Source organism: Amblyomma americanum, chromosome 8, assembly GCF_052857255.1.
Source record: "Amblyomma americanum isolate KBUSLIRL-KWMA chromosome 8, ASM5285725v1, whole genome shotgun sequence".
Classification (NCBI taxonomy): Eukaryota; Metazoa; Arthropoda; class Arachnida; order Ixodida; family Ixodidae; genus Amblyomma; species Amblyomma americanum.
Window position 1 is genome coordinate 150901373 of NC_135504.1, and position 15648 is coordinate 150917020.

Here is a 15648-nt window from a genome sequence, read left to right on the forward strand (position 1 = left end):
CAAGTATTTCTGGGGACCCTATCCCGCCATTCCCATGGTTATAGTGCCTATAATATACTTGCTAGTGTGCCGAGGGCGCGCACTCGTGTGGCCGCTGCGGTGATGCCTTCCTGCGGCCACCGCTTGGTGGCGCTGCCAGTAGCTAAGGTGCCACCACGCAGCGTTCGCTGCCGAGGCTGCGTAGGTGCGCTGCGCTTTTCACTACTGAAGCCTGTCTCTGAACGCTTTGAGAGCACTTTTTGCATAAAAACACTACTGGCTGCAGACAATCTAACCGGCCTGGCATTACCAGGAGAAAATCCTGGACTGAAACAGCGCTCGCCGAAGCGTTTGACAGGTACCACCAGGTCCAGTCTGCTAAATTTTTATTCGTTTATTATTTGTGGTGAACCGCGGAAGGACTTAAGCAGAAGTCATATTGACTGCCTAATGGAAAAATTGCAGCGCAGCAGTAGCAAATACGAGACGAGAAGGACGCAAACACAAGCGCTGTCTAACAACTGTTAGACAGCGCTTGTGTTTGCGTCCTTCTCGTCTCGTATTTGTTACTGCTGCGCTGCAATTTTTCCAGTATGCAGAACCAACTAGCCAGTCACTATGTTTTAAGCAGACTGCCTAATGTTCAGCGAGGTACCCAACTTGAAATAAGCAACGAAAGTTGATGCGTTGGCCACATTACGTTATTGTGTTTGAACGATCGGGTATGGTCCGGACTCATTGTTGCTACATGGAAACTTCAGATCGAGATTTTATTCGACTAGGGGACAGTCGATTGCGATCCACGCATCGCGATCGCGGGTGAAGGATATAGTATACACCTTCATGCTGAGTGAGCGCTCGGCTAGCTCTGTCCAGGTGGAAAGACCGAGTCGTGGCCCCCATTCTGAATGGCGAGCAGAACATCTAACCCGGAATGGCATCGCATATAGGTAAAAGAAAAGCAGGTCACTCTCGCTCTTTCCCAAGGCGGGTTCCGCCTTCAAAGATCGCATGCTACGATAAACACAAGCAGTTGGAATAGGTCTCAATATATTGATGTGTTTTATTTGAGAATCATAGCTTGCTTCATACAACTTATGCAGGTGTGTATGAGCTTGCGCTTCCCTTTGTAACAGAACAAAAGAAAGTGGTGATTGTACTATATTGATTCTTATTTACAAATCTGGGATACAGTAAAAACAGATAAAAAACAAAGCTTGTTGTAAGCACGTGCTTGCTTTGTTCTGTTCCGAGAAAATACAATGTAGCGACCAGAAGGCTGCGCTCTGGCATCAAGCTTCCAAATGTTACCATTCTTTCTATATACAAAGCGGCAAAGTTGTTGTTTTTTCCGCTCCATAACGTGCGTAGGCTACAGAGCCAGCAGGTGCTCCAGATATTTTGGTCCAGGTTGCAGGGATACAAATTGAGTCCAACGGATGCTGATCTTCAACAGCAATACAACCCATCTTCTGCTGCGGGCATAAGTTCTCACTCGGCTCCTCTGTTGCTGCCGCCTCGTCGTAAACATCGTCGAGCGTGCTTGACGGTCCATGGCTGATGCCTGCGCCGGCACTGCGCGTTTGCCCTTTAGCGGCAGGTTGGTCACACAGGTTCCTCACTTTTCTTTTCGATGTCTTCTTAGGCAGAAGGTATTTCGGATAGTCTTCGAATACTGCTGGCATGACATCGGGCATGAGATGTGGTCTATCTCTGGCGAGCTCGTTGACGACACCGTTCACCGTGCCTCGATGTGGCAGTCTTCAAAATGTTTCTCGCAGACAACACACGCTGGAGTCAACTTGCGGTCCTGTCTTTTCATCAGCCGCTCCCACTCCGCAAGCCGTGTTGGGTCTGAGGACACACGGAACATGGAAGCCTTGCCCGGATTCGACTGGTAGCCACTCCGACAGAGCGGCACGAAACATGTTTTTTCCCGGCCTGCATGCTTCGACTTTACCATCATTAGTCGCTGCGGTTTTCCCTCACATGGAACAGCACAGACAAAACGACAGAAAAAAATGGCCTGGCTTAGCCTATGGTTAAGCCTAGGATGCGAAGCATACGTCGCTTGGCAAGCCGTACTTCTCGTTCTTCTCCCGTTTCCGTGGCTCTTTGTAACTTGCGCTTTGCGGTCTGGCGAGCCGCCCTCTCCTTGGCTGACATCTCGCTGCTCAACTGACTCAACGAGTGCGTCGCCTTTTATAAACTTGCGTGACGTCAGTATCTCCTAGCGGTAGGAGCGGGAGTTAGGCCGCCGGCGGAGGCTGCGCGTCCGCAAGCGAGCGCACGAGTAGAGCCCCAGCTTTCACAGCTGTTGTGACGTCATATCACGTGGTGCGCCGATGTAGGTCAAGTGGTAGCTACGCGGCCGCGCGCGGCGCAGCAAGGAAGAGCTCGATGTGCGGCTAGTATGCTTCGCATAAAAAGCGTAGATGCGACCAAAATGCTATAATTCACACCGCGCACGACCAATGCAACTGCGGCGACTTCGGCATGTCCGGCAGCGACGGCACCTTTACGACGAGCAGCGCCCCTTGCGGCAAAAGTTGGAAGGCATCGCGCGCGCTGCCACCCTCTCCCATTTGGAGAGCGCTCCGCTGCTCACTCCTCCTGTCGCGGCTGCTGACGTCAGTCAGTTTTGACCGTTTTGACCGACGCTTTCCGTCGCGCGGAGGTGCCCACGCCGTTCTCGAGAGTAGGATTTGCTAAGCCTGACGAGACCTGTCGCGGCATGCTGGTGTTTCTATTCTGAACTGGTTCTGTTCGCGAATGGAGAAGACGTGTTTTTCTGTGTCTCTGAACTGCTGTGTTGTGATGTGAAGCGTTTCACTCGCTGAATGTTCGCGTAGTGTACGCCTGCAAACTGTCCTAATGGGGCGATGCTGCGTGCCCAACTGTCGCGGCAATTACGACAATGGGCCGAAGGTTCGAGTGTTCTCGTTCCCAAAGGATGACCGAAGAGCAATGTGGGAGCGGGCTGTTCGTCGCGATGACGTCGATATCCGTTCTCTCCGTGATCCGAAGGTATGTGTACGTTTATACTACGTAATTTGAGTCGCTCCAAAAGCACCACCTCCAGCATGTCCGGTTCTTGCTCTACAATAATGATCTTCAGAATGCTCTACAATAATGATCTTGTGCGCTTTTGACTTGCCAGCCAGCGTAAGCCCTGACATTGTAACGGCTGTTTATTTCTGTTCTGAAATGTTCGCTTCGACTGCGGCGCTTTGCGGTGATGAGATACGCTATTTTTATAACGCCGTGCGCATGCCTTGAGGGATGTTTTTTTCCAGAAGTGAAAATAATGGTCTTTTGTGTTTTTTACTTGCCAGCCAGTAAGACCCGATATTTCACGGGTGTTTATTTGTGTTCTGGAACGTTATAAGATCGCGCAAGTCATGAGTGATGTCGTTCTTTCCAGGAACGCCAGGACGTATTATCAGTTAACGCGCACGCTCGAAGTGATCTGTAGATTGTTGTCCAATGTATTTGCTGGTCAGCCCGCTTCATCGAGAATTTTGTAGCTTTCCTTTTTATTTTGTGGCTTAGTAAATGAGGCGGATGTGGAGCACGAAGCCTGTAATATACAGTTTATTTTTTGTGAATGGTTTGCAGGTGTGCGAGCTCCATTTCAAGGCCGAGTACTTAAGGACGACTACCACGTACACCGATCCAAGAACCGGCAGGACAGTAGAAGCTCCCATGGGCGCTACTCGGCTTACGTTGGACGCAGTGCCGACAATTTTTCCTAATGCACCTGCTTATTTGAATGAATGCGCACCAGTGCGCCAGCAGCCAGAGGCAAAAAGGAAACGCCGCGAAGCATCGCATCTAGAGGAAGCTATTCGGCAGTCCATTTCATCGCACGAAGAACAAGAGCGTCAAAATAAGCTGCAGTCATATGAAGACTTTGTATTGTGCCTACAAAGCCTCGACCTCTCCACCTACTGGACTTCAGTAAAAGCAGAGCATGCTGTTCTCTTTGTTCACATAGAGGGTGAAGACCCACCAGACGTCGAACGATCTGTGATTGTTAGTAAGAACATGGAGGTTACGGCCTTCTGGAGGAAAGTGAAAGTGCCTGTGAAGGACCTGCTCATCCCGTGTATACTGGACGATCTGCGCTGCCTTCAGACTGCACTAGACAGTATGAGAAGTTTCAAGGCTCCAGACGTTTGCGACAAGGATGAAAAAGTGAAGGCAAGTTTCAGCTTGCTTTTCTCTTTGCTGGACAGCCTCAGGTGTGATGATCTTTTGCCGCAAGAGAAAACAGAAGCGCTCGGCTTTATAAAAGAGCAACTTGACCTATTGCACAAGAAGGACCATTCAGCACGGTACTCTGCTGAGCTTTTAATATTTTCTAGTATTCTTTACACTGTTTCCCCACACGCCTACCGATTCATTCGCAGTGCTGGCAAGTTAGCACTACCACATCGATCTACACTCATGCGAATCTGTTCTCAATACGTCAACCCTGGAAATGAGCAGGACGATGAACGGTTTTTATGTTACGTGAAGAAGCGATCAAGCCTTCTCAAACCGCATGAAGAGATCGTCACTATAATGATGGACGAGATCCATATTCAGCCGTACTTCGAATACAAAGGTGGATCAGTGACCGGGGCAGCTTCTAATTCTTGCGAAGCAGCCAAAACTGCGCATGTTTTTATGATCCAGTCCTTGCTATCAGCCCACAAGGATGTCGCGCACATTCTGCCAGTATCTAACATTGACGCAGTCCAATTGCATGCAGCCCTAAGAAAGACAATTTTGGAGCTAGAGAATGCAGGGCTTACTGTCATCGCAGTAATAACAGATAATTCCATACACAGAAAAGTGCTGTCCTTGTTTTCTAAAACGCGAACAGTTTACATTGTGTACCCTCACCCAGTAGACGAATCAAGACCCCTTTTTTATGTAGTTGACCCAGTCCATCTTCTGAACTGCATAAGAAACAACTGGTTAAACCAGAAAAATCCAGGAACGTGCATCTTCTACCCTGAATTTCCTAGCACATCTTCGTTAGTTCGGGTTAATGGAGCGTCTTTCAAAGCTCTTCGACACATGCACGCTTCGGAGCAACACAGCGTCTCAAAGTTTGGTTATGGATTGAGCTACAAAGCGCTGCATACATCCAACATTGAGCGCCAGAATGTGAAGCTTGTTTTAAAGGTTTTTAGTTAATTTGTGGTGGAGGCTCTAAATATGCGCGGAGACGAGCTTAATTTAAACTACGCCGCAGGGACAGCGCATTTCATTGACCTAATACTGAAGTGGTGGCATATCGTCAACGTGAAAAGCCCCTCCAAAGGCCGGCGCCTACGAGATCCGCTCCAGGATCCAGTAAAGAGTTTGGCTGACAAGCAGATAGAATTTCTTAATAAATTCGTGGATTGGTTGGACACATGGCGAGACATCAGGATGGATACAGGCGCACTAACCACTGAAACACACGCAGCGCTGCGGCTGACTTGTTACTCGCTTGTCGGACTGTGCCGGTACTGCCTTGAAGAATTGAATTTCGACTACGTGTTGCTGGGAAAATTTCAGACCGACAGTCTGGAAGAAAGGTTCGGACAGTACCGTCGGCTGTCGGGAACGAATTATCATATCTCAATCCAACAAGTCTTTGAGTCAGAGAAAAAACTGAGGCTACAAGACAGTTTGGTTTTGCCAGATATGCAGGAAATGCAGAAGCCATGTTCTGAAACACTTGACGGAGCTCAGTTAACAGAGGAGTACGGCATAAAGGTGTCAGATCATGATACAAGAAATAAGGAATCCATTCTGCCGGTAATAACATACATCGCAGGCTTTTGCGTCCACGCCGCGTTAAAGAAGCTGCCCTGTCAGTATTGAATAGGACAAATTGCCGGGCTAGTTGGTAATGATCCATTCTTGTTGACAGCGCGTTTAGAGCACAGGGACAGAAGAAACACAGAGGACGACGTCACAGGCGCTGAACTTCAACTTTATTCAAGAATCATCGAAACCCTGCATATATACCCATGACAGAGACGCCACCAAGCGGCGAAAGCTTTATGCGCTCGTGGAAACAGAGATGATAAGGCAGGTGGGGCAAAATGACAAAGGCTAAAAAAACCGAAAAATTTTGAACAGAGCAGGAAAAAGCAGAGCAAGAAGATGCAAAAAACTTTACCAAGTCATTTGAAAGAAACACTCCGACACGTGAAAAAATGGGGCAGATGACAGACAGAATTTTGAAGACGGTTCCCGAAAACACTGAACCAAAATATACGCGTATAACAAAAATCAAACGTGGCGAAAAAAGAAAAGCATAGTGGCAAGCAAAAACCAACAATGAAAAAGCACAGTGGTGATTGGATAGGCAAATGAAAATTTAACGATACAGGTGAAGCCTACAATTAACGCGGCTAAACACAGAAGATAAAATGCACTGGATAGATAAAACGGTAAAAAACTGGGAGGAGCATGAAAGATGAAGCCAACAAAAAACACGGCTAAGGCTAAAAGATGAGGTGCATAAAAACAATAAAAGCGAAAAGGAGAGAATAGTGGGAAAAAAATTTTTGTTTAACTCCTTTGTAAAACCATTACTACTTCAAACAGGCCCCGATAGAAAGATTAACTCTTTTTTCGACAATGAAACCGAGGGTGCACTTACACATTCACCCTCGTGCCTAGCAATCTCGGTTGCTTCCACTATTTCACACTATTCCACTAAAAGCACAGGAACAAGTTGACACGTGAAATAGTGGAAGCAACCGAGATTGCTAGGCACGAGGGTGAATGTGTAAGTGCACCCTCGGTTTCATTGTCGAAAAAAGAGTTAATCTTTCTATCGGGGCCTGTTTGAAGTAGTAATGGTTTTACAAAGGAGTTAAACAAAAATTTTTTTCCCACTATTCTCTCCTTTTCGCTTTTATTGTTTTTATGCACCTCATCTTTTAGCCTTAGCCGTGTTTTTTGTTGGCTTCATCTTTCATGCTCCTCCCAGTTTTTTACCGTTTTATCTATCCAGTGCATTTTATCTTCTGTGTTTAGCCGCGTTAATTGTAGGCTTCACCTGTATCGTTAAATTTTCATTTGCCTATCCAATCACCACTGTGCTTTTTCATTGTTGGTTTTTGCTTGCCACTATGCTTTTCTTTTTTCGCCACGTTTGATTTTTGTTATACGCGTATATTTTGGTTCAGTGTTTTCGGGAACCGTCTTCAAAATTCTGTCTGTCATCTGCCCCATTTTTTCACGTGTCGGAGTGTTTCTTTCAAATGACTTGGTAAAGTTTTTTGCATCTTCTTGCTCTGCTTTTTCCTGCTCTGTTCAAAATTTTTCGGTTTTTTTAGCCTTTGTCATTTTGCCCCACCTGCCTTATCATCTGTTTCCACGAGCGCATAAAGCTTTCGCCGCTTGGTGGCGTCTCTGTCATGGGTATATATGCAGGGTTTCGATGATTCTTGAATAAAGTTGAAGTTCAGCGCCTGTGACGTCGTCCTCTGTGTTTCTTCTGTCCCTGTGCTCTAAACGCGCTGTCAACAAGAACTGTCAGTATTGTGCCATGAATATTACGTCTGAGCACCGGGAAGTTCAACTTGAAAGGAATCTCCTAATCGAAAACCTCTCGAGAGGCGTTCTCAAGTTTCCTCAACCGGCTGTCGTTAATGCGGTTCTACACGCCCACATTGTCTTAGAGCAGCTCACCAACAAAGCGAATGCTGCACGTTTTCATGCAACGCATAAACAGAGGGAGCTACTTGTGGCTGTCACAAGACATCTTTGTGAAACAGAGGATTTTGATGTCTGTAACAATGGTCACCATCCTGACACTGTGCTGACGAACATATTAGTGGCAGCAGCAAACACTCTTCTAAAGAACTACGTTTCCGTGAAGACTGATGTTCTGAAGAGTAGAAAAACGCCGATTCAACAAAGGAAATTGCAGAAGTTTGCAAAATGAGTAACAACAGTTTCCATGTGTTTTCTGGACACAGTGTGTATGTGCCAAGCGTGTGTGTAAATAGACTCATTAAATTTACCTTTTTTATTTCGTTACTTTGTTGGGCCATCGAACTTTACTCTTATAAACCGGTCACACGTTCCACGGTGCATAATCTCTATTTTTAGTGGAATAATAAATTGCTATACAGATAAATGCACGGATTTTGAAGCATTATGCATTCATAACATACACTCCCAATCAAAATGCAAAGGCAAAATAAAACTATTACACATGTGCACTTCGCCACGATCATTCCTTCTTTTCACGGGAAGCGATGATATGCGCTTCACAGCCTCCCGCTTCCGCGCGGCTCGGTCAAGACACGTGACGTCACGGCGGCAGTGAGCAGGCCTGAAACTAGTTCTAGGTGGCATTGGCTCCGCTCGACACACTAGTAGGATATTCTAGGCACTATAATACCATGGTGGATGAAGCGCTCTTTCGTGGCTCCTTGAAAACTCGCATAGACGGTGGCGCCAGCTTTCCCTCTAGGTAATATTTAGAAACTATGGGTGACACCGTCAGTGCCATGAATTTGTTTTTGTGCGCTACGACCGATGCTAATAGCATCACTATCTCATATTCTATGCAACCAGCAGACAAAAAAAAGTGCACTGATTATGTGTTTCAGGGCTCCTTTAAGCCAATTGGTTTGTGTTTCCAATGTGGCACACGGACACGCTTGGAAAAGTGTTTTATTCAAAGCAGCCGCTGCTCCACGACACCCGGGAGGAAGGCAATGCGGAAACCGTCCCAAGTCGCGGCCGCCGACGGACCGGAACAGCGGAGCACGCGGCGAGCATCCGCCAGCAGCTCCGGCTCCAGCTGGTGCACGCCCACTAGAGCGTCGCTCTTCCATGCTTCCACCACACGGTCCGTGGAGTCAGTCTCCCGGTAGAGAAGCTGCGCAGGATTTTTAATCACGATCACTACCTTCATACAATACTGGTCACGTTCCGGAATCGTGCATTACCTCCACTTCGAATCCACTCATTTGGTCTCGAAATAGAAGGAAGGAATCCTATATCTGCCTCTTGGACTGCATTATCGTCATCAAGAAATTGTTGCCCAAGGTTCTTCCGGTTACGAAAGAAATGTATGGCTGATGGCTATAGTTGCGTGGACCTTGACAGCAGCTTGTGATCTGCTGTGAAGCGGCACGCCGCCTGCCGACAACTTTCCACGTTTCTCTTTGGTTGCCATCTAGTGTGGAATTAATTCTAGTATTCACACACTTCCTGTGTTCTCCCAAAAACTGACCACAGCATTTCCTCGTGACTGCTGCACATGAAAATTCTTCGAAATTGCTGACAACTTGTGCTTCCCCAGTGGTAGTTGTGCGTCGATCAGGCGTAACCATTCACCCAACTAAAATCAATGCACCGCAGTGAAGCCAACCATTCAGGAGAAAGTTTAGTATGTGGCGAAGCTTTTACTGCAGGTGTGCAAAACTTAAAAACATAGCCGGAATGCGGCGAAGCCACCCTACCAGGGTGCCTGTGGCTCCGTTGAAAACTTGGGGACGTCCGAAGCGCTGCTCGCCAATTTCTGACCAAATGGAATCTCCTTCGACTTCCGTCTTTTGTTTCCAGCTGTCACGTATTTCCCAATGTGCTGAATAACTCGCGCAGTGTGCTTTCGACACGCAGGAACGGTTTTCTTACAGAAGCCTCACAACTCACCGCATTTGGCCATTCGCAAGCCGCTGAGAATCCGCGCTTATTCCCATTTTTCACCGATATCGCGCACTGCGCAAATACCGTTGCAAACTCGCAATTAAGGGCTTTATACTTTTCTCGCTGCTAGGCCATCTTGCTGAGAGAAGCCACCGGACTCGCTCAAAGAGCCACCAAAGCGCGCGAACCATTCGGTTGTGTTGTGTTGGCTTTTATGGCACATAGGCAACTAAGGCCATCATGCGCCAAGCTCAAGGTATAAGAAAAGTTACCTGCAGAGCTCTACAGAAATATGAAAAATCATCGGTGGTGCAGCGCCTAAAATGTTAGTACTAGTTAGTGATGACAAACTAAGCATATTTAAGAAATTGCTACTAAGAAAAGATTTCAAGGGGGTCGATCAGTAACCTCAGTAGCCACCCTTGGCAGGGCAAAGATCTCAAGACTCCCAACCACAATGAAAAAACCTGAGCCATCTTCTTAGCAGTGAAAAAGTGGCTGAATCAAAGAATGAAGCGAATCAGTGGATCAAGGCTTACAGTTTATAAACAACACATATGCTTCTTTTAAAAAGCTAAAAACACAAGACGTGTCAACAATTGTATCTTCACCCACGAGCAACAATGGCTGCAAAGCAACGTGTTCATTATAAAACTACCGCAGCAGTGGCAAAGTGGCTGAGCATGCGCCTCGCATGCGAGAGGTGTGGGGTTCGATCCTCAGTGCCGCCGGGTACTCACTGGTGATACAGTGGGTACAAGCTTTTCCCCTGGCCTGGTGCTCGGCTTATCAGGGGTGCAATGCTTGGAAAATTGGTCTTTGACCCAACCTTGAGCAATTGAAAATACCTTGCGCCATGGCGCTCTTTGGCCATAGATGCCTTTGCACCATAAAAATGTATCACCATTATAAAACTGAGTAAAAATATTTTTTCTCAGTTTTTCAAGTTTTGTGCATGAGTATAGAGAACGGAGGTAGCCTAAAAGCGGTGAAGAAGAAAATAGGCATAGGTAAAAACCAGATGTATGCACTTAGAGAAAAGAAGGGCAATATCATTAGCAATATAGATAAGATAGTTAAAGTAGCCAAAGGTTTCTACAGAAATCTATACAGTTGCAAATGTAATCAGAAAGTTAGAGACAGTAGCGCACAGCAATGCGCCATCCCGCCAGTAATGAAAGAGGAAGTAAAGAAAGCATTGGGAGCAATGCAAAGGGGAAAAGCAGCTGGTGAGGATCAGGTAACAGCAGATCTGTTGAAGGACGAAGGGGATATTGTGCTAGAAAAACTAGGCACCCTATATACGCAATGCCTTATGACCACGACGGTACCAGAAGCTCGGAAGAATGCAAACATAATCTTAATTCATTAGAAAGGAGATGCCAGGGACTTAAAAAATTACAGACCAATCAGCTTACTATCCGTTGCCTACAAGATATCTACTAAGGTAATCGCTAATAGAGTCAGGGCAACCTCAGACTTTAATCAACCAAATGATCAGGCAGGCTTTCGTAAAGGATACTCCACAGTAGTTCATATCCACACTGTCAATCAAAAGAAATGCACAGAATATAACCAACCCCTATATATAGCCTTAATGAAATCTAAAGTCTGACGAAAACTCGTCTGGTCGGGTAGAAGATTCATGTATGAAGAAAAAGGAACGCCGACCAATAGGTTGTTGTTTAAAACGAGACATTTCGGCTTCCATACGGAAGCCTTGATCACCTTTTGGTCGGCGTTCCTTTTTCTTCATACGTATATATAGCCTTCATTCATTACGAGAAAGCATTTGTACTCAATGGAAAACCTCAGCAGTCATAGAGGCATTGCGGATTCAGTGTGTAGATGAGCCTTATGTCAAAATACTGGAAGATATATATAGGAATTGCATAGCTACCATAGTCCTCCATAAAGTCAGGAATAAAATTCCAATAAGGAAGGGCGTCAGGCAAGGAAAGATCTCGCCAATCCTATTCACCGCCTGTTTACAGGTGGTATTCCGAGGCCTGAATTGGGAACAGTTAGGGATAAGAGTTAATGAAGAATACCTAAATAATCTGCGATTTGCTGATGACATTGTCTTGCTGAGTCACTCGGGAGATGAATTGGAAAGCATGATGATTGATTTAAACAGACAGAGCAGAACGCTGGGTCTAAAAATTGACATGCAGAAAACTAAAGTAATGTTCAACAGTCCAGCAAGGGAACAGCAGTTCACAATTGGCAATGAGGTGCTGGATGTGGTAAAGGAATTCTACTTGGGCCAGGTAGTGACAGCTGATCCGGATCATGAGAGGGAACTAACTAGAAGGATAAGAATGGGGTGCAACGCATATGGTAGGTTCTCTCAGATCATGAATAGCAGGTTACCAATATCCTTTAAGAGAAAAGTGTACAACAGCTGTATATTACCGGTACTCATCTATAAGGCATAAGCGTGGAGGCTAACCAAAAGGGTTCAGCTTAAGTTAAGGACAACACAGCGAGACATGGAAAGAAAAATGATAGGTGTACCGTTAAGAGACTGGAAGCGAGCAGAGTGGTGAGGGAACAAACGCGTGTTAATGACATCCTAGTCAAAATCAAGAGGAACAAATGGGCTTGGGCAGGGCATGTAATGCAAAGGCAAGATAACCGCTGGTCCTTAAGGGTAACAGAGTGGATTCCAAGAGAAGGCAGGTGTAGCAGGGGGCGGCAGAAGGTTAGGTGGGCGGATGAGATTACAAAGTTTGCAGACATAGGGTGGGCGCAGCTGGCAAAGGACAGGTTTATTTGGTGAGACATGGAAGAGGCCTTTGCCCTGCAGTGGGTGTAGTCAGGCTGATGATGGTGATGATGACAAAATGTGATTACCTATTCATCTACACATTTTTCACAAACAGGTTTTCTTTTTTGTCAATAGAAAGCTGTGTGTGAGGTGGGTGTGGCCAATACGGACTGATGCTTCGGCGAGTTGGCATGCCATTTTCAAGAACAGCGTGAGTTAGACAAGGAAGACACACTGACAGGCACTGACTTGCAACTAAATGTTTATTGCTTGGAACGTGGAAGCAAATAGATCAGGCTCCAAGCAACAATCAGAAAACACAGAGTGATACATACTTGTCCATGCACATGAAAAAGAGCCAGAATGATACATCAGCGTTACTTCCCTCCAGATAAAAATTCTAATCCTTTGGCTGACAACACTAAGGAGGGACTGCTGACATATGCATCCTTTAACCAGGCGATTTGAGCGGCTTCAATAATTTCTCCAGTTAATAGGGCGGAAACTTGGGCTAGTTGGAGACCGTTTTAAATCAGTTTTTCTAGCACTTAGTGAGCCCACAAGACAAAGAACACAAGTACACAGGACAGATGCTAGTATTCAACTGCCGTTTATTCGAAAAACATTCAATATAAGACATCTCAAATTGCTGATACTTGTTGTATCGTAGTAATGATAATTAGCAATGAAACAGTACACGTAGCATACGGTCGAGCCGATCTGTATTCTCCTACTTCGTCGTCTTCTCTCCCCCCATGCGCGCGAGTGCGTGCAGCGCACTTGCCACACTTCATCTTTATCACATTTCCGCCGCACTTAAAAAAACAAAATGTCTAGCGGATGTCATAGTCTTTGAACCATGCGGGCCGCTTCTTTTTGCGAGTACTTCGGCGAGGCGGCGCAGGAGGTGAAGCCGCAGTTGCCGCTGTGGATTTACTACACGAGGGTTGAGGAGCGGCTGCCGATTCCGGAGCGGGCGGAACGGCTGGCATCATATGGATTGAAGGCGCGTCCGAAGAAGGACCCTGGACCACGGTTCCGGACTGTGGACTGGGCGGCGGCGGCAATGTATAAAAAATGCGCTGACCTTCCAGTCCGAGGCAATTCAGCAGGATGGCCTTCCGCCTGTCCGCGCCCAGAGTAGAGGCACCAAAGGCTAGCATGTAATTCCGGAACGCCAGCTCCCATTGCTCCCATGGAAGGGCAGGACGACCAGGAGTCGGCAGGAAGGGTGGTGGTGGCTAAAGCCCAGAAAAGCTCATGACGGATGGTGAGCAGGCCACGTGAAGGTCCCGAATCAAAGCAGCATCCTCGTCGCCAAAATATGTTGTATCGTAGTAATGATAATTAGCAATGAAACAGTACACGTAGCATACGGTCGAGCCGATCTGTATTCTCCTACTTCGTCGTCTTCTCTCCCCCCATGCGCGCGAGTGCGTGCAGCGCACTTGCCACACTTCATCTTTATCACAATACTCACACACATGCAGTAGCACCGCCACGCTTCAGGAACAACATTTATTTTTTTGATAGATTTACAGATGGGGTGCTGACGCATTTCGAACCTTCTTTATAAATGCACATAGCTTCGAAAATTTCATGCTGCGATTGCATTTTTATTGTACCCAGAATGCTTGTTTCCTGAAAGATTGGTGTGCAAAGTACAGGATCAGGGTCTCCAGGGTACCATTCGGTAAGACAGCGTTTGCAGTGCGCAGCGAGACTGCCCCGAAGAAACTTGTGCGCTAGTGCCCGCCCATGAACGGCGAGGCAAGGAAGGCACTGTGCACTAGAAACCATCAAAAGAAGTTTGTACCATGCAAAATCGGTGTTGTCTATAAAATCCTGCTCACTTGTGGCAAGGCTTATATTGGGCAATCAGGACGATGCTTAAATGAACGGCTGAGAGGGCACCGCTTGGCAACGGAATCCATATCAGCGGGGGGAACCTCGCTGCGCACTGCAAACGCTGTGTTATCGAACGGTACCCTGGCGACCCTGACCCTGTACCTTGCACACCAATCTTTCAAGAAACAAGCATTCTAGGTGCAATAAAAACGCAATTGGAGCGTGAAATTTTTGAAGCTATGTGCATTGATAAAAAAGGTTCGAAATGTGTCAGCACCCAGTCTGTCAATCCATCAAAAAAAGAAATGTTCCTGAAGCATGGCGGTGCTACTGCACGTGTATGAGTATCAGCATTTTGGGATGTCTTATACTGAATGTTTCTTGAATAAACGGCAGTTGAAGACTAGCATCTGTCCTGTGTACTTGTGTTCTTTGTCTCGTGTGTGCACTAAGCGCAAGAAAAAATGATTTCTCCAGTTAGCATGTTTGGGTGCCTACTCAAAACTTTTGTTTGTTGGAAGTACGGCTGGCAAGTTTTGCTTTCACAGTCTCTGCAGTGGATGCCGTGATGCCCTTCAACTGTATTGTGAACATTGTTATTGTGTTCTCTTTGGCGCTCCTTTAGGTGCCCATCCGTCTGGCCGATGTACTACTTACCGCATGAAAGTGGAATGGAGTAGATGACGCCTTCTTGGCATGCAACACAATGATTCTCATGCTTTATGGTGCACTTTTGTACTGTGAATTCTGCGTTAACCTGCTTGCGCAGTATTCCAAGCTTTTCGGGAGCCGAAAAAACAACTTTTACGTGAGCTCAGTTGCCTATCTTCTTTAGTTTATAGGAAAACTTATGAATGTATGGAACAATGTACGAAACAATGGAACAAACAGAGACCTAAAATAACTTCAATGAAACGCTCCTGGTGAAAACATGACTTCCATTTACCTAGAATTGGCTTTACCAAGTGCAGTTTATTGTTTACTTCGTTGTTCCAAGCCAACTGCCATTTTTTTTCCTTAATTTATGCTGTACTCAGTTCATGCAATCATTAATGGGTACATTTACTTTTTTATCTGCTTGCCACCATGTTGAGCAGCACACAAGTCTGCTCTCTCGTTGCCCTTAATTCCAACATAACTCGATACCCAGCAGTTTTGTCCTTGAGTCATGGTTGTTGTTATGTTGTGTATAAAGTCACCAAGCAGCGAAGTGATTGCATTTCTGAAATGGAGCGCTGTAAGTATGCTTATACCCTCTTTACATGGGCAGCCCTAACCACGGTTAAGCTTAACTGCAGTTAAGGCGGTTAACCATCTCGGTTAGTGCGACAAAACAGATCATGTGATACTCGCCTCAGTGAAGTTAAAACGTCACCTACTGAGGCACACTA

The 15648-nt window shown here is 46.3% G+C and overlaps 1 protein-coding gene and 1 pseudogene across 2 annotated transcripts in view; one reads left to right on the forward strand and one right to left on the reverse strand.

The window, feature by feature from the left end:
• The first annotated feature begins 643 nt into the window (after positions 1–643).
• On the forward strand, positions 644–6669 carry LOC144102116 (uncharacterized; annotated as a pseudogene). The gene is made up of 3 exons (XR_013308179.1): positions 644–3006; positions 3598–3679; positions 5474–6669. The product of XR_013308179.1 is annotated as an uncharacterized LOC144102116 (transcript).
• Positions 6670–7862: 1193 nt separating this feature from the next.
• Positions 7863–15648, reverse strand: part of LOC144102114 (uncharacterized) — a 116791-nt gene continuing 109005 nt past the window's right edge. Inside the window, exon 3 of the mRNA XM_077635403.1 lies at positions 7863–8866. Within this exon, the coding sequence (XP_077491529.1) occupies positions 8663–8866 (204 nt within the window). The 3' untranslated portion in view covers positions 7863–8662. The remainder of the gene's footprint in view (positions 8867–15648) is intronic.